At 44.1% G+C, this 26,880-nt stretch overlaps 1 protein-coding gene across 1 annotated transcript in view; it reads right to left on the bottom strand.

The window, feature by feature from the left end:
* LOC309564917 (vomeronasal type-2 receptor 26-like) overlaps positions 1 to 26,880 on the bottom strand; it is a gene marked incomplete at both ends in the record, with an annotated part of 58,878 nt that overhangs the window by 26,365 nt on the left and 5,633 nt on the right. The window contains 2 exons of the mRNA XM_082269613.1: positions 10,162 to 10,300; positions 14,898 to 15,683. Coding sequence (XP_082125739.1) covers positions 10,162 to 10,300; positions 14,898 to 15,683 — 925 coding nt within the window. The remainder of the gene's footprint in view (positions 1 to 10,161; positions 10,301 to 14,897; positions 15,684 to 26,880) is intronic.

Below are 26,880 nucleotides of genomic sequence, written 5' to 3' on the forward strand. Positions count from 1 at the left end.
GGGGCGGTTCGCAAACGCCAGCCGCAAATTTTCTCAAAAGTCTGCGAACCGCGAGTTTGCAGCGGGCCCCATTGACTTTAATGGGAGACGAACTTTAAAAACCTTTAGGTCATATTTGCAGCCACAAAAGACGTACTAGCTGTGCACAAATAGTCCCAGCACATGGACAATGTCATAACAGAAGTATTGCAAAAAAAGTATATCAGCGCAAGCAAGTGAAGAAAAATTACAAAGCAGCTGACACCAAGGTAAAATACAGAAACCTCAAAAGTACAACAAGAATAAAAGTGCAGCGCTAAAATGGTCAATAAATATCTTATAAAATACACATAAATATAAGATCGCTGTAAAACATCAACATCCTAAAAAACGAGGGGGGGGGGGGGGGTTTAATGTCCAAGATAAAATCCAAGGGAAAAGTGCACAGTGCTCAATGGTATCCAGATATAAGGTGCTCACACTCAGTGCCAATATCCTCCACCAGTGGTTCTAGCCTCTCACCTGAAGGCTGAGAATAAACAGCCTTAATCAACAATCAGCACAGCAGTATCTCCACACTGGATCATCGGACCTTACAGGTGTCCCTTTCTTGGTCTCAGTATGATACTTGGCACATGCTTGAAGCGGAGTCAACCAGAACTGTAGCTCCTTGGAATCAGCAGCTTTCAGTTTATAGACTTTGCCATTGGCAGAATATACAACCATCATGAAGGGGGCTTCATCGCTCCGGGAAACCAGCGATCCAGCTAGAGACAAGGACCCTCGGGGTTTAGGGTTTTTGCTTGCCTCAGTGACAAAATACTGCAGGATCCCAGATTCAAATTCAAGTATAAAATATCCTCTGCTCTCCGGTCTATGGCAATGCCACCTTCACTGACACACCCCCTGACTGACAGTGCACAAATAGCCCCAGCACATGGACAATTTCATAACAGAAGTATTGCAATTGAAAAAGTTGCCCTAAATTTTTTTTTTTTTACAGCAAAAAATATATATATTTTTTTTCATAAATCAGCCAGAACTGACAGCCGCCGGTAAATACATTGTCTAATACATATAGTGTCCATTCACACATCTGTAAAATGGGTTCACATCCATTCCACAATTTGGCGGAACCTTTACAGACCCATTGTTTTTCATTTCCAGTCTGAAAAATTAGGCATTCACAGGATAAAGAAGTAAGTGTCGGCCATTTCAGGCCCCAAAAAATTAGCCCACATGTGTTTACCTGACAGGTAAGAACGTAGTATTCTGTGGCTGAAGGTAAATTAGGCATTCACAGGATACAGAAGTAAGTGTTGGCCTGTATAGGCCCCAAAAATTAGCCCACATGGGTTTACCTGACAGCTAAGTACGTAGTATTCTGTGGCTGATGGTACATTAGGCATTCACACAGTATACAGAAGTGTCGGCCTGTATAGGCTGCAAAAATTAGCTCACATGGGTTGAACTGACAGCAAAGAAAGTAGTATATGATGGCTAGAGGTACAGTAGGCGTTCACAGTATACAGAAGTAAGTGTCGGCCTGTATAGGCTCCACAAATTAGCTCACATGGTTTGAACTGACAGCAAAAAATGTAGTTTTTGATGGCTAGAGGTACAGTAGGTGTTCACAGTACACAGAACCGTAAGTGTTGGCCTATATAGGCTCCAAAAATTAGCTCACATGGTTTGAACTGACAGCCAAAAACTTAGTTTTTGATGGCTGGAGGTACATCAGGCATTCACAGAAAAAATAATTGTCGGCCCTGAAAGGCCCCAAAAATTTGCCATTCAATGGACATGAAATGCCTTTTATGCCACTGTATGTAGCGAAGCCAAGGACCAGGAATTGTTGTGGGTGGAGGAATTTTGATGAAACCTGGTCTACTGGTCACATGTGTTGAATTCCGCAGAGATCCATGCCTCATTAATTTTTATAAATGTGAGGTAGTCTACACTGTCATGAGCTAGGCGAGTGCGCTTATCGTTTAAGATCCCCCTCTGCTGCGCTGAATGTCCTTTCAGACAGGCGCACTGGATGGGGGGCAAGCCAACATTTCCATTGCAAATTTTGCAAGCTCTGGCCAGAGGTCAAGCCTGCCCACCCAGTAGTCCAGAGTTCATCACTCCTCAGAGCGTCCACATTGGCCGTTAAAACGATGTAGTCGGACACCTGTCGGTCTAGGCATTCCCTCATGCTGGATCCGGAGTACAGCTGTCGATGGTTCGGCTGAAAGAAGGATCTCATATCTGAAGTGACCAAGACATCTTCCAACCACCCTCTTTTTGCAGGTGCTGTTGGATTGCTACCCGAAACTGTCTCTCTGTGACTGGAAATTCCTCTGCCAGCACACAGAAAAGCAGAATGCAGCATTTCCCACAGCAAGGCCTGGAAGTGCTGCATTCTGACCGCCCTCTGTAATTTGTGGTAACATTTCCACCATTTTGTGTTTGTATCGGGGGTCTAAGTACGTTGCCACCCAGTACTGGTCCTTGGCCTTTATGCGTTTTATACAGGGTCCCCCTTAAAGCACTGCATCATGTAGGCCCCCATTCCCACTAACCTGGAAGCGGTATAGTGGCCTGCTTTCAGCTCATCATCCAGGATAATGTCGTCCTCGTTCTCCTCCCCCCATCCACGGATAACACCAGGGATCCCTGAGAGGTTTAAAGCATGCTCTTCTTGCTCCTCCTCATCCCCCCAGCACCATCCTCCTCCTCTGACTCCTCTTCAGACTCCTGCTGTTGACTTGTCTCAGATGGAGTAGAACCTCCTGGGAATTCATCCAACATTGCGACTTACTGATCTTCCTGCTCCTCGACGGCTTGATCAATGACACGATGCAATGCACGCTCCAAAAAGAAGGCGTTAGGTATGATGTCACTGATGGTGCCCTGGCCGTGACTGACCAGTTTGGTGATCTCATCGAATGGCCGCAGAAGTCTGCATGCATCCCGCATGAGCAGCCACTGGCGAGGTGAAAAAAACCCAAGCTCCCCAGAACCTGTCCTGCCGCCAAGTTCGAACAGATAGTCTTTAACTGCACATTTCTGCTGGAGCAGCCTCTCAAACAAGTGCAACGTTGAGTTCCATCGCGTCAGGCAGTCACAAATAAGGCGCCTGATGGGCAGGTTGTGTCGCCGCTGAATCTCAGCAATTCGAGCCGTGGCTGTGTAAGATCTTCGGAAATCGCCCGAGATTTTCCTGGCCTGCCGCAAGACGTCCTGGACCCCAGGGTATTTGCCAACGAATCGCTGCACCACCAAGTTCAGGACGTGTGCCATGCATGGCACGTGTGTTATTTTGCCCTGTTTCAGTGCCCTCAGCAGATTGGCACCGTTGTCGCACACCACTTTACCAACTGACAAATTAAGCGGTGTCAGCCACTGATCTGCCTGTGAACGCAAAGCTGAAAGGAGTGCAGGACCAGTGTGACTCTTGGCTTCCAGGCACAACAGACACAGCACAGCATGGCAACGTCTCACCTGGCATGTGGAATAGGTTCTGGGGATCTTGGGTGGCGCAGGAGAAGAGACGGTAGCAGCAGAAGAGGAGGAGTCATTCGAGGATGAGAGGGAGGATGGAGGAGGAGGAGAAGAAGAGGCAGGCCTGCTTGCAATCCGTGGCGGTACAACTAAATCTACACGGGTGCCACGGGTTACATGCTTAACGGCCATCAGAAGGTTCACCCAGTGGGCAGTAAAAGTGATATACCTTCCCTGCCCATGTTTGCTAGACCATGTGTCTGTGGTCAGATAATAAATACAGAATGGTGTAGCGCTAAATTATGAATGACAAACACTTATACTGAATCAAAGTATGATGTTAACATATACAGTCCAAAAAATGAACACTGAAGTCCACAAAGGAAGGTATTGGCTGAAACAAATTCCCAGGAAAGGAAAAGCTCCAAACAAATTAAGAAAGGTGAAGATCAGGTGTGCCCAGGAGTAGAAATTAATCCACCAGACAATATAGTGAGAGATGGCTCCTTACCAAATAGCTCTTGCCACTAGATTACAGGTGGCTGAACGCTCATATGAAAGAGAGATCCTCCAATGTAGTGGAATGGCCAGGCAGGAGCATAGGTCACTCTCTCCGGGGACAACCAATCATAGGTCACAGGGATATCCAGTGTGTAACCATGGAAAAAAAAAAAGGGGAAACACTCCCATAGTGCATTACCAATGTATAACTTTAATAAATAAAAAGGGAAGCACTCACATGTAAAAACTTTGTATGTCAGCGGAACAAACAATGACATGCAGCCGCAGCGTTCCTGCAGAACATTCCTCCTCGGATCATGGGTCACCCGGCAGTATGGTGGAGAGCTAACGCTGATGATCCATCCAAACACCAGGGACCAATATGAACTCTCGCGCCGTCAGGATAAACCACTACATGTTTCGTGATAACTCACGTGCTCTGGGGGTTGGTCCTAGGACACACACCTGATCTTTACCTTTCTTCATTTGTTTGGAGCTTTTCCTTTCCTGGGAACCTGTTTCAGCCAATACCTTCCTTTGTGGACTTTGGTGTTCATTTTTTGGACTGTATATGTTAACATCATACTTTGATTCAGTATAAGTGTTTGTCATTCATAATTTAGCACTACACCATTCTGTTTTTATTATTTTATTTGGAACTTGTACTATTGTTTCAGGTGTTAGCTGCTTCTCCTAATGCGCAGTGTTTTTTCTGTTTTTATATATTTCTGTGGTCAGATGTATCTTGGCACCAACACTGTGTGCCAGAGATATATTCACTTGCCGCTTAACATGGCCATACAGCTCAGGAATGCCCTTTTGTGAGAAATATTTCCTGCCTGGGACCTTCCATTGTGGCGTTCCAATGGCCACAAATTTACGAAAGGCCTCCGAGTCTACCAGTTGATATGGCAGTAGTTGGCGGGCTATCAGTTCCGACAAGCCACAGTCAAACGTTGGGCAAGAGGGTTATCCGGCATCATTTTTTTCCGCTCCAACATTTGGACCACAGAAGCCTGCCTTTTTCCAGAACAACATGATGATGGCATCATGGAAGGTGGAGTGGAGGGCAAATGTGAGGAGAGAGGAGAAGGAGAATCAGAAGGAGAAGGGGCTGTACGGTGAGAGCTTGGAGTGTGGCTTTGTGGGTTCTGACGGTGTTGCTCCCACTGGGTTCGGTGATGGGAGTTTAGGTGCCTTCTTAAGGCGGTTGTCCCTAGGTGAGTGTTGGGCTTACCGCGACTTATGCGTTGACTGCAAAGGCTGCAGATAGCAACACTGTTGTCAGCAACGGACACATTAAAAAAAGCCCACACTGCGGAGCCATGTGCCGGCGTCCTGGGAGCGCCACATGTGACTGTACATGGTTGATGGCTCGCTCCTGATACATTTGCAGTCTGCTTTGTACCTCTTGTGCAATGCAATTTCTGCCTGCATCTCCTCCCTATCTGCCGGTCCGTCTCTGCCTTTGAACTCCCTTCCTCTTCCACTCTTGTGGACACCCACGTGACATCCATAGACTCGTCATCATCAACGTCATCTTCCCCACCACTAACATTTGATATCTCGGAGTAGGCAGCAACAGCGGGGACCAACCTAATTGGGCTGATGTGGGTACTGTCGTCAGACTGCTGAGTGGTGGCTGTTGTTACCTCCTCTTTCCCTGATCTGATTCCAACAATGGATGCGCATCGCAAACGTCTTGTGATGGATCAGAAAATAATTCCTGTGACTCAAGTGGAGGGTATGTGGTGGTGGTGTCTTTGAGGTATACACAGCAGAACGTGAAGAGGGTGCAGAAGTAAAAATCTCAGCTACCAATTTCTCCATGTCCTCTATTCTTTTTTACACGGTTAATCCCTTCGCGTGTGTGGGGGGGGGGGGGACATCCAATGACAGGGGATGCTCATTTTGACTGCATTAATTAGGTGGAGAGTCAGGGATATTTTGTATGCAGATCGGGGTATGGAGGTGTGGTGAAGGAGATACTGAGCCGGGGTGTGCTCTGGTGTGAATGTAGTTATGTGAGAGTTTCTTCTTTCCACTTCTTTCCAAAGTGGTTGTATAAGAGAACAGTCCCACCAGATATGTAGTAATGTACCCTTTATTTTGTTACATCTCCAGCAAAGCGGGATGTCAGGGCGAAATTTGGGGAGTATGTCAGGGGTTCTATACCATTTTGTGTAAATTTTTACCCCGTTTTCCTGTACCAAGACATTGATTGAGCCCTTGTAGATGTGAGTGTAAATGTTTACCCATTTGTCTGGTGTTAGATCTATTGACAGCTCTGCTTCCCATTGTCGACTATTTTTATTTACTTTGAGGGCATATTTGGGGAAGAGCAATGAATAAATGATAGATATTAAGTGCTTTTGGGGTTCTAAATTGTTACACAGATATTCAAAAGGAGTGCGATCTCTAGACCACACCGAGGGTGTAGTGGTGCTGTTTAAGAAATGTCTGATCTGAAGATATTGGAAAAAGGAAATTTTGTGGTTAGGAAAGCGTGAACGTATGGTCTCGTATGTGCATATTGTACCTTTGTCAAATAAAAGTTTAGCCCTTATGGGAGGTTCAGCCCAGAGGTTCTCCTGGAGGAGTGTTGAGAGACCCGTGGGAAGCTCTGGATTACGATCATTGGGGATTAGTGGGCATGGAGAGGATGCAATTTGCATTTTCTTGCATGCAAGCCGAAAGGTCTACAAAGTGGGGCCAATAAGAGGGTGCAAAGCACTTTGCTGTGGGACCATGTTGGATTTAATCCAGGGAAAGTAATGAATGGGAGTTTTGGACCAAGAACCTTCCAAATTGACTCAGTCTTTAGTCTATGAATGTACATACCAATCAATGATTCTGGACAGCTGCCGAGACCAGAAGTACTTGTGTATGTCTGGAAGATAAGTCCCACCTTTACATTTTGGAGTGGTAAGCTTGTCCCATCATATTCTATGGTGTTTAGCTCCCCAGATGAAGTTAGCACATATCTGTTTGTAAGAGGTAAAGAATGATGGGGGGAGTTTAATGGGTATAGCTTGTAGTAGGTAACGAATTCTGGGGAGAATGCTCATTTTGATGATGGCAATTCTTCCAAACCATGAATAGGGACCAAACCTACATTTTTTTAGGTCCGTCATGATAACTTTCAGGAGAGGGAGATCATTTTTTAAGTAGAGTTCGGTTAGTTTATGTGGAAGGAGAATTCCAACATATGTGATAGCATGAGGGTCCCATCCAAAGGGAAAATTGGCCTGGCATAAAGAAAGAGTGGGTGGGCATAGGGAGACATTGAGTGCACAGGATTTGGAAAAATGTATTTTTAGGTTTGAGATGTTATCGAATAGTGTGAGGTCCTTTAACAGGTTGGGGATTTTTATTGTTTACATGACTGTCTATCATTGTAATGCTATGTTCTTTTTTTCTGAATAAAAAGATATTAAACAAAAAAAAAACAGGTTGGGGATTGTGGTAATAGGCTCTGTGAGGAATATAAGGATATCATCCGCGTATGCCGCTAATTTTGTAAGTTCTACCTTTAATGTGTACTCCTTTTATATCTGGGTTTGCTCAAAGTTTATGCAGCATGGGTTCCAACGTAAGGAAAAAAATAAGTGGGGAGAGGGAGCGAACCTGACTTGTTCCATTCTACTCGGAGAAGGCATCCAACAGGTGTTCAATAACCCGAACTCTTGCTCTTGCTTTTGAATATAAGGCGAGAATAAGTTGCAGCATTCGGCCTCAGATTCCCACAGCCTCGAGAGTTTCAGACATGTAGTCCCAAACTACCCTGTCGAACGCCTTCTCCACGTCAAGGGACAGAAGGAAACCTGGTGTTTGAGTTGTGGTTAGCCAATGATGTATGCTAATTGCTTTCAGGGTGTTGTCCCTGGCCTCTCTGCCTGGAACAAAGCCCACTTGGTCCAAGGATATCAGTCTAGGAAGCAATTGAAGCAAACGGTTAGCTAGTATTTTGGCGAATATTTTCTGGTCAACTTTCAGGAGGGAGATTGGCCTGTAATTTGAGACGCGTGACACGTCCTTTCCTGGTTTGGGTATTACAGTAATATGGGCTTCTAGTAAATCACTATTGGGGCTGATTAAGGAGGGGAGTGAGTTAAATGTGCGTAGAAAGTTAGGAAGAAGGATGTCTTTAAACATTTTATAACAGCCCATCGTTAGGGCGACTGGGCCTGGGCATTTGCCAGGTTTGAGTTGTGTAAGTGCTGAGACAATTTCTTCTGAAGAAAGTGGGCTATCTAACATAGATGTTTCAAATGGTGCAAGGGGTTCTGGGCAATATTGCCGTAGGAAATCTCTAATCATTTCCTGTCTATTTTCATCAGAGGAGGGGGGTTGTGATTGGGATGGAGGTTGTAGAGGGAGGAATAACAGCAAACTAATTGGTCCACAATTTCTTCATTGGATACTATTTTTTTCCTGGCCGAATCTGTAAGCGCATGAATTGTCCTGTCTGCCTTTTTGGATTGGAGAGCCCTGGTGAGCAATTTGCCCGATTTGTTCCCGAACTCGTAAAATATGCACTGGGATACAGAGAATTTGCGTTGTATAATTTTCCTGAGTTCGTCAAGAAGCTCTTTTCGGGCCTGAGAGAGTTTGTCAAGTGTTTGGGAAGCTAAGATTGTTTATGAAGTTGTTGGAGAGAGTGGCTGCATTCTGAGAGTTTGTTAATTTGGGCTTGTTGGGCTTTTTTTCCGTTTTGAGGCCAAGGAGATAAATTCTCCTCTAACAACACACTTGTGCGCAGCCCATATCGAGAGAGAAGTTATCTCAGGAGATCCGCTCTCTTCAAAGTACTGCATCAGACGGGAATTGAGGAATTGTATGTTTTCTGGGTTGGACAGCAGAGAGTTGTCAAGTCTCCAGATTTTGAAGTTAGAGACCTTTGTGGAGAAAGTCAGGGTTGCACTAATAGGACGATGGTCGGACAGTAGCATAGATTCAAGGAGGCATAGAGGCATTGTGCAAGGAGTAGAAATGGTTTTGGGAGATGAAGAAGTAATCAATCCTGGAATATTTATTATGAGGGGGTGAGAAATAAGTGAAATCTTTAGTGTTAGGAAAAAGGCGCGCCAGGTGTCATTTAATGTGAGTTAGTATAATTGGAGTTTGATAGCGTGGAAAGCTCTACATGGTATTGATGATGTGCCTGATGAGGAATCCAGATGAGGATTGAGGGCTATGTTAATGTCTCCCCCCCCCCCCCCACACACACACACGCCAAAGATAGTTACCTTGGCAAAAAGGTATCTACCTTATTCGTCGATAATTGTATCTAGGATCTGAAGGGGACAGTTTTTAGAGATGAGGATAGAACCCCTTTAGATTTGGACTCTTTATTAGATGCATGAAGTTCAATGGGGAAGTATGCATTATATAATTTAGAGGTATTATCCATTCTAAAATGGGTTTCCTGGAGGAATACAACGTCTGCCTTGCTTTTACGTAGAGATAGGAGAAGTTTGGAGCATTTTTAAGGCGTCTTCAGGCCTTTTACATTAAGTGAGTAGAGCTTGATTTTTTGTAGAGGTGGATCAGAAGTGGAGGTGTCCATGGTGACAATTTTTGAAGTGGAGGCCATGAGCAGAAGGGGTGAGGGGAGGTGGGTGGGGTGGGGATAGGGTGGAGAAAGTGGAGTGGGAGGGAAGGAAAAGGTCCGTTAACGGGGGGACCTGCCCACCTGTCGTTAGCCAGAGTTTGTCAGAGAGGTATAGTGGTGAGGCTACAGAAGTAGTGAAGTCAGTAGGTAAGAGTAGATCTGGTACCACTATGTGGGGGTTGGAAGTGACCTATCCAGTAGAAGTTGGATGCAACCTAATACTGAACGCCACTGCCACAGGTCAGTAAAAACACAGCACAGGAGGAATGAGCTTAGGGGATCTTCTAAAATAATGTGTTAAGAATACAGGTGATGGGGGGATAGCACGAGAAGAATAATCCTACATATCAGGGGATATTGTGTGAATACAGTGAGCAACATGTTAGCTTTTATATATTCAAGTAAAGGCGATGTACCCACAAGCATAACAAAGTAGAATACCGGTAGACAAAAAAAAAAAAAAAAGCATTGTGATGTATACAACCTTTAACTGAAATCTGGTAAAGTGATGGTTCGTTTGAGAATGAAGGCTAATAAACAACATATAACAATAATGCCATAGTCATATTATTGCTTACATTCCCGAACTCTAGTGACGGGTATATATAGGTGAGAAGTTCTTAGAGAATGAAGGCAAAGGCAATCGTCAACAGGGGGGATAATGTCACACAGTGTTCTTGTAGCATATTCATACATCTGTAGATAGTTGTTCCATTTCTAGAATAAGAACTATAGTTAACAATAGAAACAAAAACAAACATGTCGAGAGAAAACATCCCCTCTCCATTCCCTTCCCTTTTTGGTAGATTGGGATAAAGAGTAAGCTGATCTTCAAGACATTATTGTCACTGGGGTGTTTTTGCCAGGGAGTAAACAAAATCTTGTCTTTAAAATTGTAAAATGGCTCAGGGGAAAACAAGGTAGCAAAAACATAAGGGGGCATGTTTCCATGGGAGGGCACGTGAGTGTTGGGTCGTACTGAATAGCAGACGATGAGCAAATTGCCAGTTGAATCCCTGTGGAGATAGTTAATTAGGGAAATAACTGATGAGAGGGAACGGGAGGCATGAAGTACATCGAGATGGCACCCTTGTTAGAGGGCTAGTTGTTGTAACATCCGAGGTGGCAAGCTTGTGAAAGCTGCTAAAATTTAAAAGCAATAGGGCTGAACTTGGGGAACATTGTAACCAGAAGAAAGTATATGAATTTGGCTGTCAGAAGTAGACTCTGGTCCAGGTGAGTGGAAGAAAAAAGTGTAGATCTGTTAGTTGTCCCGCCATGCTCGGCGTTGATGTGGAGGTTTTGTGGGACTTGCACCATGTTGCGAACTTGGGTGTGAGGTATGGGATCTGGCTCCCGATGGTGAGAACTGATGGCGGAACCTCACATCCTTGGCATCTGGTTCTTCTCTGTGCATAGACTTGCCTGAGTGGAATCCTCTGAATTCAGCGTACCAGTTGGGGAAGTTCAATCAGTGGCAGGTCCATGGAGGAGCAGAGTACAGATCAAAAACAGGCAAGCCGCTCAGGTGAGGCTGTGAGTCAGGTGCGCATCGGAACCCGTAATCCAGATATCACTTCAAGCACAAAAATGGTGATCGCACTCCGACGTTGATAGAAGCATTGAAGGTTTTTTCATCACCACAAGATTCATACAGGACTGAAACGTCACAAGACAGGTACATAGGTTGACGCGTTTCACGACACTATGATCGCTTACTCATAACTTTAAATCACAATTTTGGGGCTTGACATGGAGGAACAGAAGTGTGGGAGATCCTCTGGGACTCTCAGAGAGGCTGTCTGGCCTTGGTAGGTGGCTGACAAGCAGAAGGAAAACTTCCACTTGTAGTGAATGCATTTTGCCCGCAGGGAATCAAGAAAGGACGTAAGTATCATCTGTGTTGGAGTTTGATGTTGGAAAGATCGTGGTAAATGTGAATGGAGCCCCATCATGTTCTAGTTGGATTCTGTTCCTAGCCTTACGAATTATCTCCTTTTTTAGCTTAAAGTCAACTAGGCATCAGACAACATCCCTCCCCCTGGGTCTCAGGGCACGATGTATGCATTCCATGTTTATCAGTGTTAGGGATGGGCAATCAAGGAGTTTATTGAATAGGCCCTCCACTTTGGGCTAGAGCTGGTCTGCTCCCACTGCCTCAGGTAGGCCTCTGACTCTAAGATTATACCTTCTCCCCCTGTTGTCAAGGTCTTCTAGATGGCGCTGGAGGTCTCTCATCTGTAGAGTCTCATCTGTAGAGTTTGTGTGTCTAATTTATGGGTCACTTTACGGATTGTTAAGTCATAGCGTGATGTGATCTGTTCCACATCATGGACTCAGCCTGATAGGGACTGTATGTCTAACCGCAAGTCAGAGATGGCGGCCCCAAGTGTGTCCTTTATATTGGTGGCTATTGCCCTCAGATCATTCAGGCATAGCTGCTGGGGTGGTGTTGTGTTCAGATCACCCACTCCTACTGTGATGGTCATGGGGGAGAGAGAGGATGGCGGCGGATTTGAGGCATGTGACTGACTGTGGTGGGATGTCGCCGTATTGGGCGTCTGTGAGCGAAAGATATCTGGAATTTTCTGGCTAATCCTGCTACCTGATTCACGAGGGGAGTAGGATCTAGTGGCAGAAGAGTTGTGGAAGGCTGTCCCCATGCTTACCACTGAGAAGAGCAGGCTGATTCTCCAGCAAATGGTCATAAACGACCCGTGGCGGCGGGAGCTCCAGATTCAGGCAGCCATCCACCAGGGAGGCCAAACCACGCCCCAGAGAAAATATTTAATAAAATCTGGATTTTTGCCTGAAAAAAAAAAAATTCTGGTATGACCAAGGCTACTATAAGCAGAAATCCGGTATAGCTTTGGGAGGCAAATTTGCGCCCTGTGTGGCTAATGCATTCATGGCACAGTAGGATGTTGAAGCAATATACCAAAATCGACCTATACAACTTCTATTATATAAAAGATTTATAAATGACTTGATTGTGTTATGGAAAGGTGACCAGGAATTGTCGGAGGAATTCTTGATAAATCTCAAAAAGAATTACAAAATTTAAAACATGGAACATCAGCAATGAAAAAATAGATTTCCTGGATCTAGAGATCATAATGGAAGATAATAACCTGGTAACAAAAAAACTTTTTAAAAAAGAAAGACAGAAACAGTTATTTACCAGTTGACAGCTATCATTTCAACCCATGGATTTACAAGATTCATAGAGGCCAATTGATGAGGTTGCGAATGGAATTGCACAAAATTAGAGGACTACATGATCCAAGCAGAAATGATGGGAAGAAGTTTCATCAACAAAGGATATACCCATAGATTCATAAGTGATCAAGTTGACCAGGTAGGGAAGATAAAGAGGAACATTTTGTTACAGAAGAACAACAAAGGGACTATAATGTCCAACACAAACAAGTAGAAAAATTGATCAAATGACATTGGCATGTCTTGAAAGCCCATAAACATCTAAAAAATATACTATCTGATAAACCAAGTTTATCGCAACAAATAGAACATTTACTTTTTTTTCCATTCATGCAAATTTTTTCACAGAAACCAAATACCGAACGTGTTTTGTTTACAGGCACCAAAACGGGATTGACTTATCCCATTAGAGACTTCATCAGCTGCAACACAGAAGGAGTAGTGTATGTCCTTGAATGTGATTGTCAGTTACAGTATGTAGGAAGAACTAAAAGAAGTAGAATAAAAGAACACATACACAACATAAAGAAGGGGTATCCGAAACACTTTGCACAGGTACACAATAGGGATCCTACATACTTACAATTTGGGGTAAAGAAAAAATAATAGAGCATGGAGGGGGAGGCACAAAATTAAACTATTAGCCAGAAGCAATCAATATGGATACATAACCTGAAAACTTTAGTTCCTGGCCGTTTGAATGTGGAATTGGATTTGAACTGTTAGCAATTTTCGAGTATGTCCCTTTACATTGATATTGTTCTCGATTTATCTGTTTATATTAACTCCCTGTAGTGATTTCTATACAGTTTTAGCCTTGTATATATGAGGATAGTAAAAGGAATTATATTTTATTTTAATAATATTAAATATATATACATTTTATTATTTCTTTTTTTTAAGTTGACCCGATCAGATTTATATATTTTTTTAAGCGGGTGATATAGGTATTTTATAGTTACAATATGCACTTCATTTATTAACTGTGGTCTCAAGATATGCATTTTATGTACATTATGATATGTTCAATCTATTGTACCATCATTCCAATTTTGTGGTAACATAGGTCGGCTGCTTCACCACAATTGACTTCACTCCAATCCATTCCCCATTATGAAGTCTGTAGTTATAAATCTCTGTGGCGAAATGACATGTTCTACAAAAAAATGGCCACTTAGGAAGAGTTCTCTCTAATCTCTATTGGTTGGACTACAGATTCGGATCATATCAAAAATGGTCACTGCCTAATATTTATGGTGACTACTAGAAAATGGCTACCTCTATATTCCCTGTGTCCATTAGATAAATGGCATCTAATACATCTAATCCGGTTCCCCTGATGAAGTCTGGTGATGTGACGTAACGAGTAGGGCACCCTGGCCCGGAAGTGATGTCGGAGACCTGATATTCCAAGGCATTTATTATGCTTTTGTTTGATGTAAGAGTTACTCTTTTATTTAAAAACAATTATTTTAAATACTACACTATGGGAGGTCATTTTATTTTATCCTAACATGCAGATAAGTGCAGTGGATGGCGCCTTACAGAAACCTTCACCAGAGATTGCTTAGGTACATCTATCAAAACCAGAATTAGGCTGAGATTGGTGGAGCCTTTTACCAACCACGGGATTGTAATTTCATTAGGTGAGAGTTCTGGGAGCACATAGGTGTCACAAGGAGGTGGAAGCACATAATTTGTCTTAACATTATCACACACTGATTGATTCTTTTAAAGTGGACTTTTCATACATATCACCATTGAAGATTGAATTATTATCCACTATATACTTTATACACATTGATATGGACTGCACTAATTTTATGCACCTTATATGGGTTTCACTTTAATTATTTTAAACATATGTCACATGGATATTTGATTGATTGATCATAACCGATTTAATACATTGATTCATTTTAGAGCTTGCACAACACTGTTTACAAAAATAATTTAACGGTTTTGTGTTTCACTATTTTGTACTCTCACTGATAGAGAGATCACTTGTTATTCCAGTCCCATATCTCTACTTCTAACCAGAATATATTATAGACATGACATCTAGTGGAACAGATAAATTAGGACATAAACTCACTTTTTTCCTTATTCCATAATTTCCAGATTTATTTCTTTTTAGTTTCATATTGTTCAAAGCGTGAGCCAGAGCGTATACCGCAGTGTAGATGAAATAAAATTGCCCCTCATTCTTCTTGGTAAAGCGATATGCCAATGATTCTGGTCCAGTGCAAGTGATGTTAGAGACAGGCCCATCTGCCAATAGATAATTTTTATATACATTAGAGGAAGGACAATTAAACTTTATAAGCCAAATATCTTCCAGCAATGAATCATCTGGGCGTTTGGATGGATGGACGTTATGCATATATTCCTCTAATCCAGGAATGTAGTGGAGACCATACATCGCTGTAATGCTGCAGTTAAATGTTTCTTTCAGGCTCATCTCTAGATATCCAACTATATTCCATGACAGACTGACAATTAATGTCATATTTTGTTTGAGAACTTTTGATTCTTTAGAAAACGCCATATATTCATATTTAAAATGGCCGCATAGTATGACAACATTGGTAGAGGAATTCTCAATAATCTTCACCCTCTCTCTGTTAATTTTCTCATTATCAGTGAGGTAAACGACAAATTCTATGCAGATCCCATGTCTGGTCATCTCTTTTCTCAGATCCCGCAATTCTGTTTCTCCGGTTCCATCACTGGATGTGATTATTCCAACCCAATTCCATCTAAAAGTTTTCAGGAATTCTATAACCAGCCCATACCAAAACCTGTTGCTTGGGACGGTGCGGTAAAAGTTTGGGAATTTTTCTCTGTCGCTCAGAAGAGGGTCGGTGACTCCATGGCTGATCTGTGGGAACACAATATAAGAGGATTAGGTCACTATTGTCACATGTTTGGTCAATGACATCACCCAGGTACACCCCGCCCCTTCCTTTAACCACATTCGATTTGAAAGATTTACCCGCCTTTATGACCAGGCCATTTTTTTGCGACACTGCATTACTTTAACTGACAGTTGCACAGGTTTGCAACGCTGTTCCCAAATAACATTTTTGTCCTTTTTTTTCCCACAAATAGAGCTTTCTTTTGGTGGTATTTGATCACCTCCGCAGTTTTTTTTTTTGCGCTATAAACAAAAAGAGATCGACAATTTTGAAAAAAACAACAAAAAAACAATTTTTACTTTCTGTTATAAAAACACACCCAATAAAAAAATGTAAAAAAAATCAAATTACTTCATCAATTTAGACCAATATGTATTCTGCTACATATTTTTGGTAAAAAAAACCCCAATAAGTGTATATTGATTGGTTTGTGCAAAAGTTATAACGTCTACAAACTACGGGCTATTTGTATACAGTATATATATACATTGTATAGTAATGGCAGCGATCAGCAACTTATAGCGGGACTTCGATATTGCAGTGGTCAAATCGGACACCTAGTTGACAATTTTGACACTTTTTGGGGACCAGTGACACTAATACATTGATCAGTGCTAAAAAATATGCACTGTCACTGTACAAATGTCACTGGAAGGCCAGTGCCATCTTAGGAGCATTAAAGGGCCCTGGGCACTGCAGTGGGGCCCTGCCTAAACAATCACCCACGAGAATAAAAATGCAAACTATTGATAAGGCGATATTTATTGGTACAGCAGTGCCAGGCTAATGACAGCTTCCAAGTTTGGCAGCTGGGTCCGGTGAACACACACACGGACAGGAGTCAGACTCGACTGTCGTGTGTGGGCCTGTTCCTGTGGAGGCAGACAGCCATTCCTGCAGTTGTGGGCTCCTCCTCCATGGCCCAAGTGGCCTGACAGCAGCCCAGAGCTGACAGGCGCTTGTGACTTGCTAAGTTTGGCGGCGGGATGCACACGGGAATCGGGACTAATGCTTGGCTGGGGCTGAGTCGCTGGGCATGTGGGGCAGTCTTCGAGAACAAATGACAGTATGTTGGCAGTCAGTGTGTTTTTTTTATTTTGCCGTATCGGTAAGCATTTTTCATTATATATGACGAGGATCTACATCACTGGTCAACGTAACCAATGATGGATGTACATTAATAAAAATAGTGAAAGAAAACCATAACACTAGTTGCGCACAACACCAATAAATGAAAACAATCCTCAATAAATCAAATAATGGTGCTTCAATCATAGTTACATAGTTACATAGTTAGTGAGGTTGAAAAAAGACATCAGTCCATCCAGTTCAACCTATGATGTGTGTGTGTGTGTCTACTGTTAACCAAACATTGAATACTCCGGTGTATTGTGGTCTTTAAGGTGCCCATCTAATAGTTTTTTGAACCTATCAATGCTCCCTGCTAATACGACTGTTTGCGGAAGAGAATTTCACATCCTTACTGCTCTTACAGTGAAGAACCCCCTGCGTATTTTAAGGTTAAACCGCCTTTCCTCTAGTCTTAGTGAGTGGCCACGTGTCTTCTTGTATTCCCTTTCTCTGAACAGGTTTTTCCATATGCTAGGGTTTCCAGTACAATATTTGTACATTGATATCATATCCCCCTTCAATCGTCTCTTCTCCAGAGAGAATAAGTTCAGTGCTTGTAGTCTTTCCTCATAGCTGATGTCCTCCACTCCCCTAATTATTTTTGTTGCCCTTCTCTGGACTTTATCCAGTTCCAGCACATCCTTCCTGAGGACCGGTGCCCAGAACTGGACAGCATACTCCAGATGTGGCCGGACCAGAGTCTTGTAAAGTGGAAGAATAATCTCTTTATTTCTGGAGTGAATCCCCTTTTTTATACATCCCAGTATTCTGTTAGCTTTGCTTGCAGCGGCTTGGCATTGCATGCCACTGCCAAGCCTGTTGTCTACCAGTACCCCCAGGTCCTTTTCCACCCTAGACTCACCCAGAGGTCCCCCCCCTAGTGAGTAGCTTGCTTTCTGGTTTCTGGCACCCAAGTGCATTACTTTACATTTATCAACATTGAACCTCATCTGCCATGTAGTTGCCCACCCCATAATTTTGTTCAGGTCCGCTTGTAAGGTTTCCACATCCTGCATAGAAGATATTGGCATGCTTAGTTTAGTATCATCTGCAAATACTGATATTTTAGTCGATATCCACTCCTCTAGATCATTTATGAATAAATTAAACAGAATTGGCCCCAGAACAGAACCCTGGGGGACCCCGCTTTCCCCACCCGCCCAATCTGAGTACTCCCCATTAATCACCACCCTTTGCACTCTCCCCTGGAGCCAGTTCTCTATCCAGGTACTCACCTTATGGTCCATACCTACCTTCCTTAGTTTGAACAGTAAGCGTTTGTGGGGAACGGTGTCAAAGGCCTTCGCAAAGTCCAGACACACCACATCCACAGGCTTACCTTTATCTAGGTGGCAGCTCACTTTATCATAGAAGGTTAATAGATTGGTTTGGCAAGAACGATTTTTCATGAATCCATGCTGATTACTACTAGGGTTGAGCGGACACCTAGATGTCCGTGTTCGACGGGTTCGGCCGAACTTTAAAAAAAAGTCCGGGTCCGTGTCCCGGACTTTTACCGAACTTTTCCCGGACACCGAACCCCATTGAAGTCAATGGGGACCCGAACTTTAAGGCACTAAAATGGCTCTAAAACACCAAAGGAAAGGGCTAGAGTGCTGCAAATGGCAGCAAAACGTAATTAAGAGCATGGCAAGTGCTCTGCAAACAAATGTGGATAGGGAAATAACTTAAAACAACAAAAAAAAACAGAAAAATAAAACAATGTTCTTCTTCATCTCTGAAGGACGAGGCCCATATGGAGTAGGAGGGAGGTTGAGGTGGTGGTGGATGTGGCGGTGACATAGGCGTGCGCACAGGGTGTGCTGGGTGTGCCTGGGCACACCCTAATCACCTAGGGCACATAGCATTGCCAGTGAGGAGATGGGAAAGATCTCCCTGGGACCTGCTCTGCTCTATTTCTCCTTGCCTACAGGTACATGGCCCCGATACATTACTCTCCCTGCTGGCAAACACATGCATGTGTATTTCAACTTTGGGGTGCACACCTTAATGCAATAGGCTGCGCACACCTATGGGCGGTGTAGGTGGAAGCGGCGGTGGAGGAGGACCAGGGCCGGATTAACAGCATCATGGGCTTGGTGCTGAGGATTTTGAAGGGCCTTAAGGGCCGTGCCTTGCCATGCACCCAGAGGAGGAAGGGTGCAGCCATGCATGCCTAATTCAACATGGGATGCTGTCTCTGAAGCCCATAAACACATCCATGCATCGCCAACTGTCCCTCCTTGTCCGGCCTTCACGCTGTGTGGGGAGGTTCTGAGGGTGCTGCCTGGGGAAGCGAGCATAGAAGCCAGACTTCTGTGTTTACAAGTGACAGAAGAGCGGTAACAGTGAATATGGCCAACCCGGGGCCTATATAAAAGGTAGGGGCCTGGAGCTGCAGCTCCAATAGCCCCTACATTAATCTGGCCCTGAGGAGGAGGACGAGGTAGCCAACACTGCTTCTTTTCAAAAATTTTAAATGAGGGTACACCCCAAAAGAGTGAGAAAGAGCAAAAATGGAACAATGGGTGGGTAAGGTCGGTATCCATTGCTATTCTGCATAAGGTACGGAAAAGTCCCGTGGGATCCATGCCTGGTTCATTTTAATGAACGTGAGCTTGTCCACATTGTCTCTGGACAGGCGGCTGCGCTTGTCTGTTATAACGCCCCCAGCCGTGCTAAATACCCGTTCAGATAATACACTGGCTGCAGGGCACGCCAGCACCTCCAAGGCGTAAAGGGCAAGCTCAGGCCATGTGCCCAATTTGGAGACCCAGAAGTTGAAGGGGGCAGACCCGTCATTCACTACATGTAGGCGTGTGCACACATACTGCTCCACCATGTTGGTAAAATGCTGCCTCCTGCTAAGACGTTCCATCTGAGCTGCTGGTGCTGCTGTTTGTTGTGGCGTGCTGACAAAGCTTTTCCACATTTCGGCCATGCTAACCCTGCCTTCTGAGGTGCTGGCGGTGCCCTGGTTGCGTTGGCGACCTCCTCCTCCTCCTCCTCTGCCTTGTGCTTCCACTGTGGCCCCGCTGTCAGATGGGAATGCCAGCAGCATGGCGTCTACCAGCGTGCGCTTGTACTCGCGCATCTTGCGATCGCGCTCCAGTGAGTGAATTAAGGACGGTACGTTGTCCTTGTAACGGGGATCCAGCAGCGTGGCCACCCAGTAATCAGCACAAGTTAGAATGTGGGCAACTCGGCGGTCGTTGTGGAGACACTGCAGCATGTAATCGCTCATGTGTGCCAGGCTGCCCAGAGGCAACGAAAGGCTGTCCTCTGTGGGAGGTGTATCGTCCGTGTCCTCTGTATCCCCCCAGCCACGCACCAGTGATGGCCATGAGCTGGCCTGGGTGCCACCCTGCTGTGAACATGGTTCCATCTCCTCCTCCAGCTCCTCCTCCTCCTCATCCTCCTCATCCTCCAGAACTGTGCCCCTGCTGGACAATTGCGTCCCTGGCGTTTGCGTGTGCAGGAACCCACCCTCGGAGCCCCTTGCGAATGACTGCCCTGAAAGCCTTGGAAATGTTACCTCTTCATCCTCCTCCTCCTCCTCATCCTGTGCCACATCCTCTTCCATCATCGCCCGAATTGTTTTTTCAAGGAGGCATAGAAGTGGGATAGTTAAGCTGAGAACGGCGTCATTGCCACTGGCCATGTTGGTGGAGTACTCAAAACAGCGCAACAAGGCACACAGGTCTCGCATGGAGGCCCAGTTAAATTAAATAGCGGAATAGAAAATATGATCCAAAAAAAGTGTATGTATATCACACGTACACAACCACACTGGGCCCCAATTACTATTGTTTGTACCCCTAAAAGGCTAGATGAGGAGTAGGGGGAGTATGGAACAGGCAGCACCCTCAAACCTTCAGAAGTATGAGATGAACCCCAACAACTTGGAAAGGTGGATCTCTCTCACACGTACCAACACAGACTATCCCCCAATTTAACTGATCCCCAAAGGTTTTTGATTAAATAGCGGAATAGAAAATATGATCCAAAAAAAGTGTATGTATATCACACGTACACAACCACACTAGGCCCCAATTACTATTGTTTGTACCCATAAAAGGCTAGATGAGGAGTAGGGGGGGTATGGAACAGGCAGCACCCTCAAACCTTCAGAAGTATGAGATGAACCCCAACAACTTGGAAAGGTGGATCTCTCTCACACGTACCAACACAGACTATCCCCCAATTTAACTGATCCCCAAAGGTTTTTGATTAAATAGCGGAATAGAAAATATGATCCAAAAAAAGTGTATGTATATCACACGTACACAACCACACTAGGCCCCAATTACTATTGTTTGTACCCCTAAAAGGCTAGGAGTAGGGGGAGTATGGAACAGGCAGCACCCTCAAACCTTCAGAAGTATGAGATGAACCCCAACAACTTGGAAAGGTGGATCTCTCTCACACGTACCAACACAGACTATCCCCCAATTTAACTGATCCCCAAAGGTTTTTGATTAAATAGCGGAATAGAAAATATGATCCAAAAAAAGTGTATGTATATCACACGTACACAACCACACTAGGCCCCAATTACTATTGTTTGTACCCCTAAAAGGCTAGATGAGGAGTAGGGGGGGTATGGAACAGGCAGCACCCTCAAATCTTCAGAAGTATGAGATGAACCCCAAAAACTTGGAAAGGTGGATCTCTCTCACACGTACCAACACAGACTATCCCCCAATTTAACTGATCCCCAAAGGTTTTTGATTAAATAGCGGAATAGAAAATATGATCCAAAAAAAGTGTATGTATATCACACGTACACAACCACACTAGGCCCCAATTACTATTGTTTGTACCCCTAAAAGGCTAGATGAGGAGTAGGGGGGGTATGGAACAGGCAGCACCCTCAAACCTTCAGAAGTATGAGATGAACCCCAACAACTTGGAAAGGTGGATCTCTCTCACACGTACCAACACAGACTATCCCCCAATTTAACTGATCCCCAAAGGTTTTTGATTAAATAGCGGAATAGAAAATATGATCCAAAAAAAGTGTATGTATATCACACGTACACAACCACACTAGGCCCCAATTACTATTGTTTGTACCCCTAAAAGGCTAGATGAGGAGTAGGGGGGGTATGGAACAGGCAGCACCCTCAAACCTTCAGAAGTATGAGATGAACCCCAACAACTTGGAAAGGTGGATCTCTCTCACACGTACCAACACAGACTATCCCCCAATTTAACTGATCCCCAAAGGTTTTTGATTAAATAGCGGAATAGAAAATATGATCCAAAAAAAGTGTATGTATATCACACGTACACAACCACACTAGGCCCCAATTACTATTGTTTGTACCCCTAAAAGGCTAGATGAGGAGTAGGGGGAGTATGGAACAGGCAGCACCCTCAAATCTTCAGAAGTATGAGATTGTGTTCACTGTACCCCACAAAGATTGAGTTCACTGCACCCCACAATGATTGTGTTCACTGCACCCCACAAAGATTGTGTTCACTGCACCTCACAAAGATTGTGTTCACTGTACCCCCCAAAGATTGTGTTCACTGCACCCCACAAAGATTCTGTTCACTGTACCCCACAAAGATTGTGTTCACTGCACCCTAAAAGGATGTTGTTCACTGCACCCCACAAAGATTGTGTTCACTGCACCCTAAAAGGATGTTGTTCACTGCACCCCAAAAAGATTGTGTTCACTGTACCCCCCCAAAGATTGTGTTCACTGCACCCCACAAAGATTGTGTTCACTGCACCCCAAAAAGATTGTGTTCACTGTACCCCCCAAAGATTGTGTTCACTGCACCCCAAAAAGATTGTGTTCACTGTACCCCCCAAAGATTGTGTTCACTGCACCCCACAAAGATTCTGTTCACTGTACCCCACAAAGATTGTGTTCACTGCACCCCAAAAAGATTGTGTTCACTGTACCCCCCCAAAGATTGTGTTCACTGCACCCCACAAAGATTCTGTTCACTGCACCCCACAAAGGATTTTGTTCACTGCACCCCAAAAAGATTGTGTTCACTGCACCCCAAAAAGGATTTTGATCACTGCACCCCAAAAAGGATGTTGTTCACTGCACCCCAAAAATGATTTTGTTCACTCCACCCCAAAAAGATTGTGTTCACTGCACCCCACAAAGATTGTGTTCACTGCACCCCAAAAAGATTGTGTTCACTGTACCCCCCAAAGATTGTGTTCACTGCACCCCACAAAGATTCTGTTCACTGTACCCCACAAAGATTGTGTTCACTGCACCCCAAAAAGATTGTGTTCACTGCACCCCAAAAAGGATGTTGTTCACTGCACCCCAAAAAGGATGTTGTTCACTCCACCCCAAAAAGATTGTGTTCACTGCACCCCACAAAGATTGTGTTCACTGCACCCCAAAAAGATTGTGTTCACTGCACCCCAAAAATGATTTTGTTCACTGCACCCCAAAAAGGATTTTGTTCACTGCACCCCAAAAAGGATGTTGTTCACTCCACCCCAAAAAGATTGTGTTCACTGCACCCCAAAAAGATTGTGTTCACTGCACCCCACAAAGGATTTTGTTCACTGCACCCCAAAAAGATTGTGTTCACTGCACCCCAAAAAGGATGTTGTTCACTGCACCCCAAAAAGGATTTTGTTCACTGCACCCCAAAAAGATTGTGTTCACTGCACCCCACAAAGGATTTTGTTCACTGCACCCCACAAAGATTGTGTTCACTGCACACCAAAAAGGATTGTGTTCACTGCACCCCAAAAAGATTTTGTTCACTGCACCCCAAAAAGATTGTGTTCACTGCAGCCCAAAAAGATTGTGTTCACTGCAGCCCAAAAAGATTGTGTTCACTGCAGCCCAAAAAGATTGTGTTCACTGCACCCCAAAAAGATTGTGTTCACTGCAGCTCACACACAGAAAAATGGATGTGGATCACTGACACCTGCCTATCTCCAATCCCACACCACACAGCAATATCGATTGTAGTTTGTAGAACACAGTTTCCCTAAAATTCAGCAGACTCTGTCCCTAACAGGATTGAGAAGAGATCGTAGATCAGGATTGAGTGCAGATTCACCCCACCCCCCACACAGCAATATCGATTGTAGTTTGTAGAAGACACTGACCCTATAATTCAGCAGACTCTATCCCTAAAATGCCTACAACTCGCCCTGCCTAAACACTCCGACCTGTCCCTCAATTCTATCCGGACACAAATGGTTTTTTCCTGCCTATCTTTCCCTAATCAGCAGCCAGCACATTGATGTGTGCTCTGTCCCTTAGCTAAGCAGCAGAATGACGCTGCTGCGGCGGCTGCCTCGAACTTATAAAGACTTGGTCACATGCTTCAGACGGCCAATCACAGCTACTAAGACATTTGCAGGCATGGCTGGGATGGCTTAAGGCACACCAGTTAAACGATTGTTGATTGGCTGTTGAAAGCCCGCCATGAAAAGAGCGCCAAAGCATGCAAAACCCGGAAATAAAACGACCGAACACGGATTTTTACCCGAACATACAGTAAAGTGTCCGTGTCCGTGTTCGGGTAAAAAAAATCCAATTATTCGGTACGAACACGAATAATACAGTCCGTGTTCGCTCAACACTAATTACTACTAATACAGTTTTCATTACTAAAGTCTTGTATGTGGTCCCTTAACATCCCCTCCAAAATATTGCAGACTACAGATGTTAGGCTGACCGGCCTATAGTTACCCGGGATATATCTCGGCCCCTTTTTAACCACTTTGCCACTGAGTACCGTAGTTCTACTGCGGCAAAGTGGCTCGTTATCATCTGACGACGTAGTACTATGTCATCAGACACTCCCCCTTGTGGGCTGCGCTCGCACGCCGCCGGAGGCTCGCTCCAGCTGTTTTCAGTCACAGCGGGAGTCGGGCCAGGGGAGGAGCAGCGGCGATCGCCGCCGCTCTTCCCCGATCGTCGGGGATCGAGTCTGGAGATCCGCCCGCTGTGTGTAAACACAGCGGGCTGATCTCTGAAGTGACAGGCAGGGTCAGATTGCAGGGTTCAGCATAGCTGAACCCTGGATCTGTCCTTGTGTCACTCAGTCACCTCCCCCCCACACGTCAGTAAGCACCAGGCATACATTAACCCCTCCCTCTCCAATAAAATTAACCCCTTCCCTGCCAGTGTCATTTTTACAGTAACAGTGCATATTTATAGCACTGATTACTGCAGTAATGTCACTGGTATCCCCAAAAGTGTCAAAAATGTCAGTCAAGGGTCCGATCTGTCCGCCGCAATGTCACAGTCCCGCAAAAAAAATCGCAGATCGCCGCCATTACGCGTTAAAAAAAAAAACACCAAAAATGACAGAAATCTTTCCCTTTGTTAGTAAACGCAATAACTTTTGCGCAAACCAATCAAAATACGCTTATTGTGAATTTTTTTACCAAACATAGGTAGCAGAAAACAAATTGGCCAAAAATGTAAAAAAATTTTGATTTTTACATTTTTTTGGGGGGAATTTCATATAAAAAATGTGAAAAATATTGTTGTTTTTTCAAAATTTACGCTCTTTTTTTGTTTATAGCGCAAAAAGTAAAAATCGCACAGGTTATCAAATACCACCAAAAGAAAGCTCTGTTTGTGGGAAAAAAAGAACGTAAATTTCGTTTGGGTACGGCGTCGCACGACCGCGCAATTGTCAGTTAAAGTCGCACAGCGCCGAATCACAAAAAGTGGCCCAGACGTAAGACAGCAAAATGCTCTAGTGGTTAAATATTGGTACCACGTTGGCTTTTTTCCAATCAGCTGGCACCATACCCATCTGTAAACTATCCTTAAAGATCAAGAATAATGGTCTGGCAAGCACCTGGCTGAGCTCTTTAAGAACCCTCGGGTGCAAGCCATCCGGTCTCGGTGATTTATTTATGTTAAGTTTCTCTAGTTTAGTTCTAAGTCTATCTTCTGTTAGCCATGGCGGTACTTCCTGAGGTGTGTTGTTTAGTTTGGCCTTACAAGCTGGGTTAGTGTAGCCCCCCCGATTCTTTTGTTAAGACTGAGGAGAAGAAATTATTTAACACTACCGCCTTTTTCCTGTCTTCTGTGGCCAAAACTCCTTTATCATCTTTTATGGGGCCAATGTGTTCTGGCCTCACTTTCTTACTGTTTTTATATACTTAAATAATTTCTTGGGGTTCTTTTTACTCTCTTCCGCTATATGTCTCTTGTGTTCTATTTTAGCCTCCCTGATTTCGTCTTTACATTTCTTATTACACTCTTTGTAATGCTTGAATGCTGCCAATGACCCCTCAGTCTTGTATTTTTTGAAGGCCTTTCCTTTAGCATTAATATGCATTTTTATGTTGGAGTTTAGCCACCCAGGGTTTAGTTTTGCTCTTTTAAATTTATTTCCCTTTGGAATGCACTGGCCAATCCCTTTGTTAAGTATGCTTTTGAAGCATTCCCATTTTTCCTCCGTGTTCTTTGTTCCCAGGGTTCTATCCCATTTGATATTTTCTAGCAGAGAGCGCAATTTTGGGAAATTGGCTCTTTTGAAATTCAGTGTCTTTATATTACCCTTGTGTTTACTATTACTATAATACTGAAACTAATTGACCTATGGTCACTGTTTCCTAAGTTGTCCTGTATTTCTATATCCGGGAGCAGGTCTGTATTGTTGGTAATCAGTAGGTCAAGAATCGCATTGTTTCTTGTCATTGCATTCACCATCTGACCCATGAAATTATCCTGCAAAACATTTAGGAACTGCCGAGCCTTGGCTGAGTGTGCGGTTCCTTCTGCCCAGTCTATATCTGGATAATTAAAGTCCCCTATTATAATGACATTTCCCATCCTTGCTGCCAATCCTATTTGTAAAAGGAGGTCCGCCCCCCCCTCCTCCCTCAGGTTGGTGGGCCTATAGCATACGCCCAATATTACTTTCCCCACAGTGCCTTCCCTTTGAAGTTCTACCCATAGGGATTCTGCCTCGTCCATAGCTCCATTATTAATATCATCCCTCATATTTACCTGTATACTTTTCTTAATATACAGACATACCCCTCCCCCTTTTTTACCTTCTTTA

Source organism: Pelophylax lessonae (genome assembly GCF_965119305.1).
Source record: "Pelophylax lessonae genome assembly, chromosome: 1".
Taxonomy (NCBI): domain Eukaryota; kingdom Metazoa; phylum Chordata; class Amphibia; order Anura; family Ranidae; genus Pelophylax; species Pelophylax lessonae.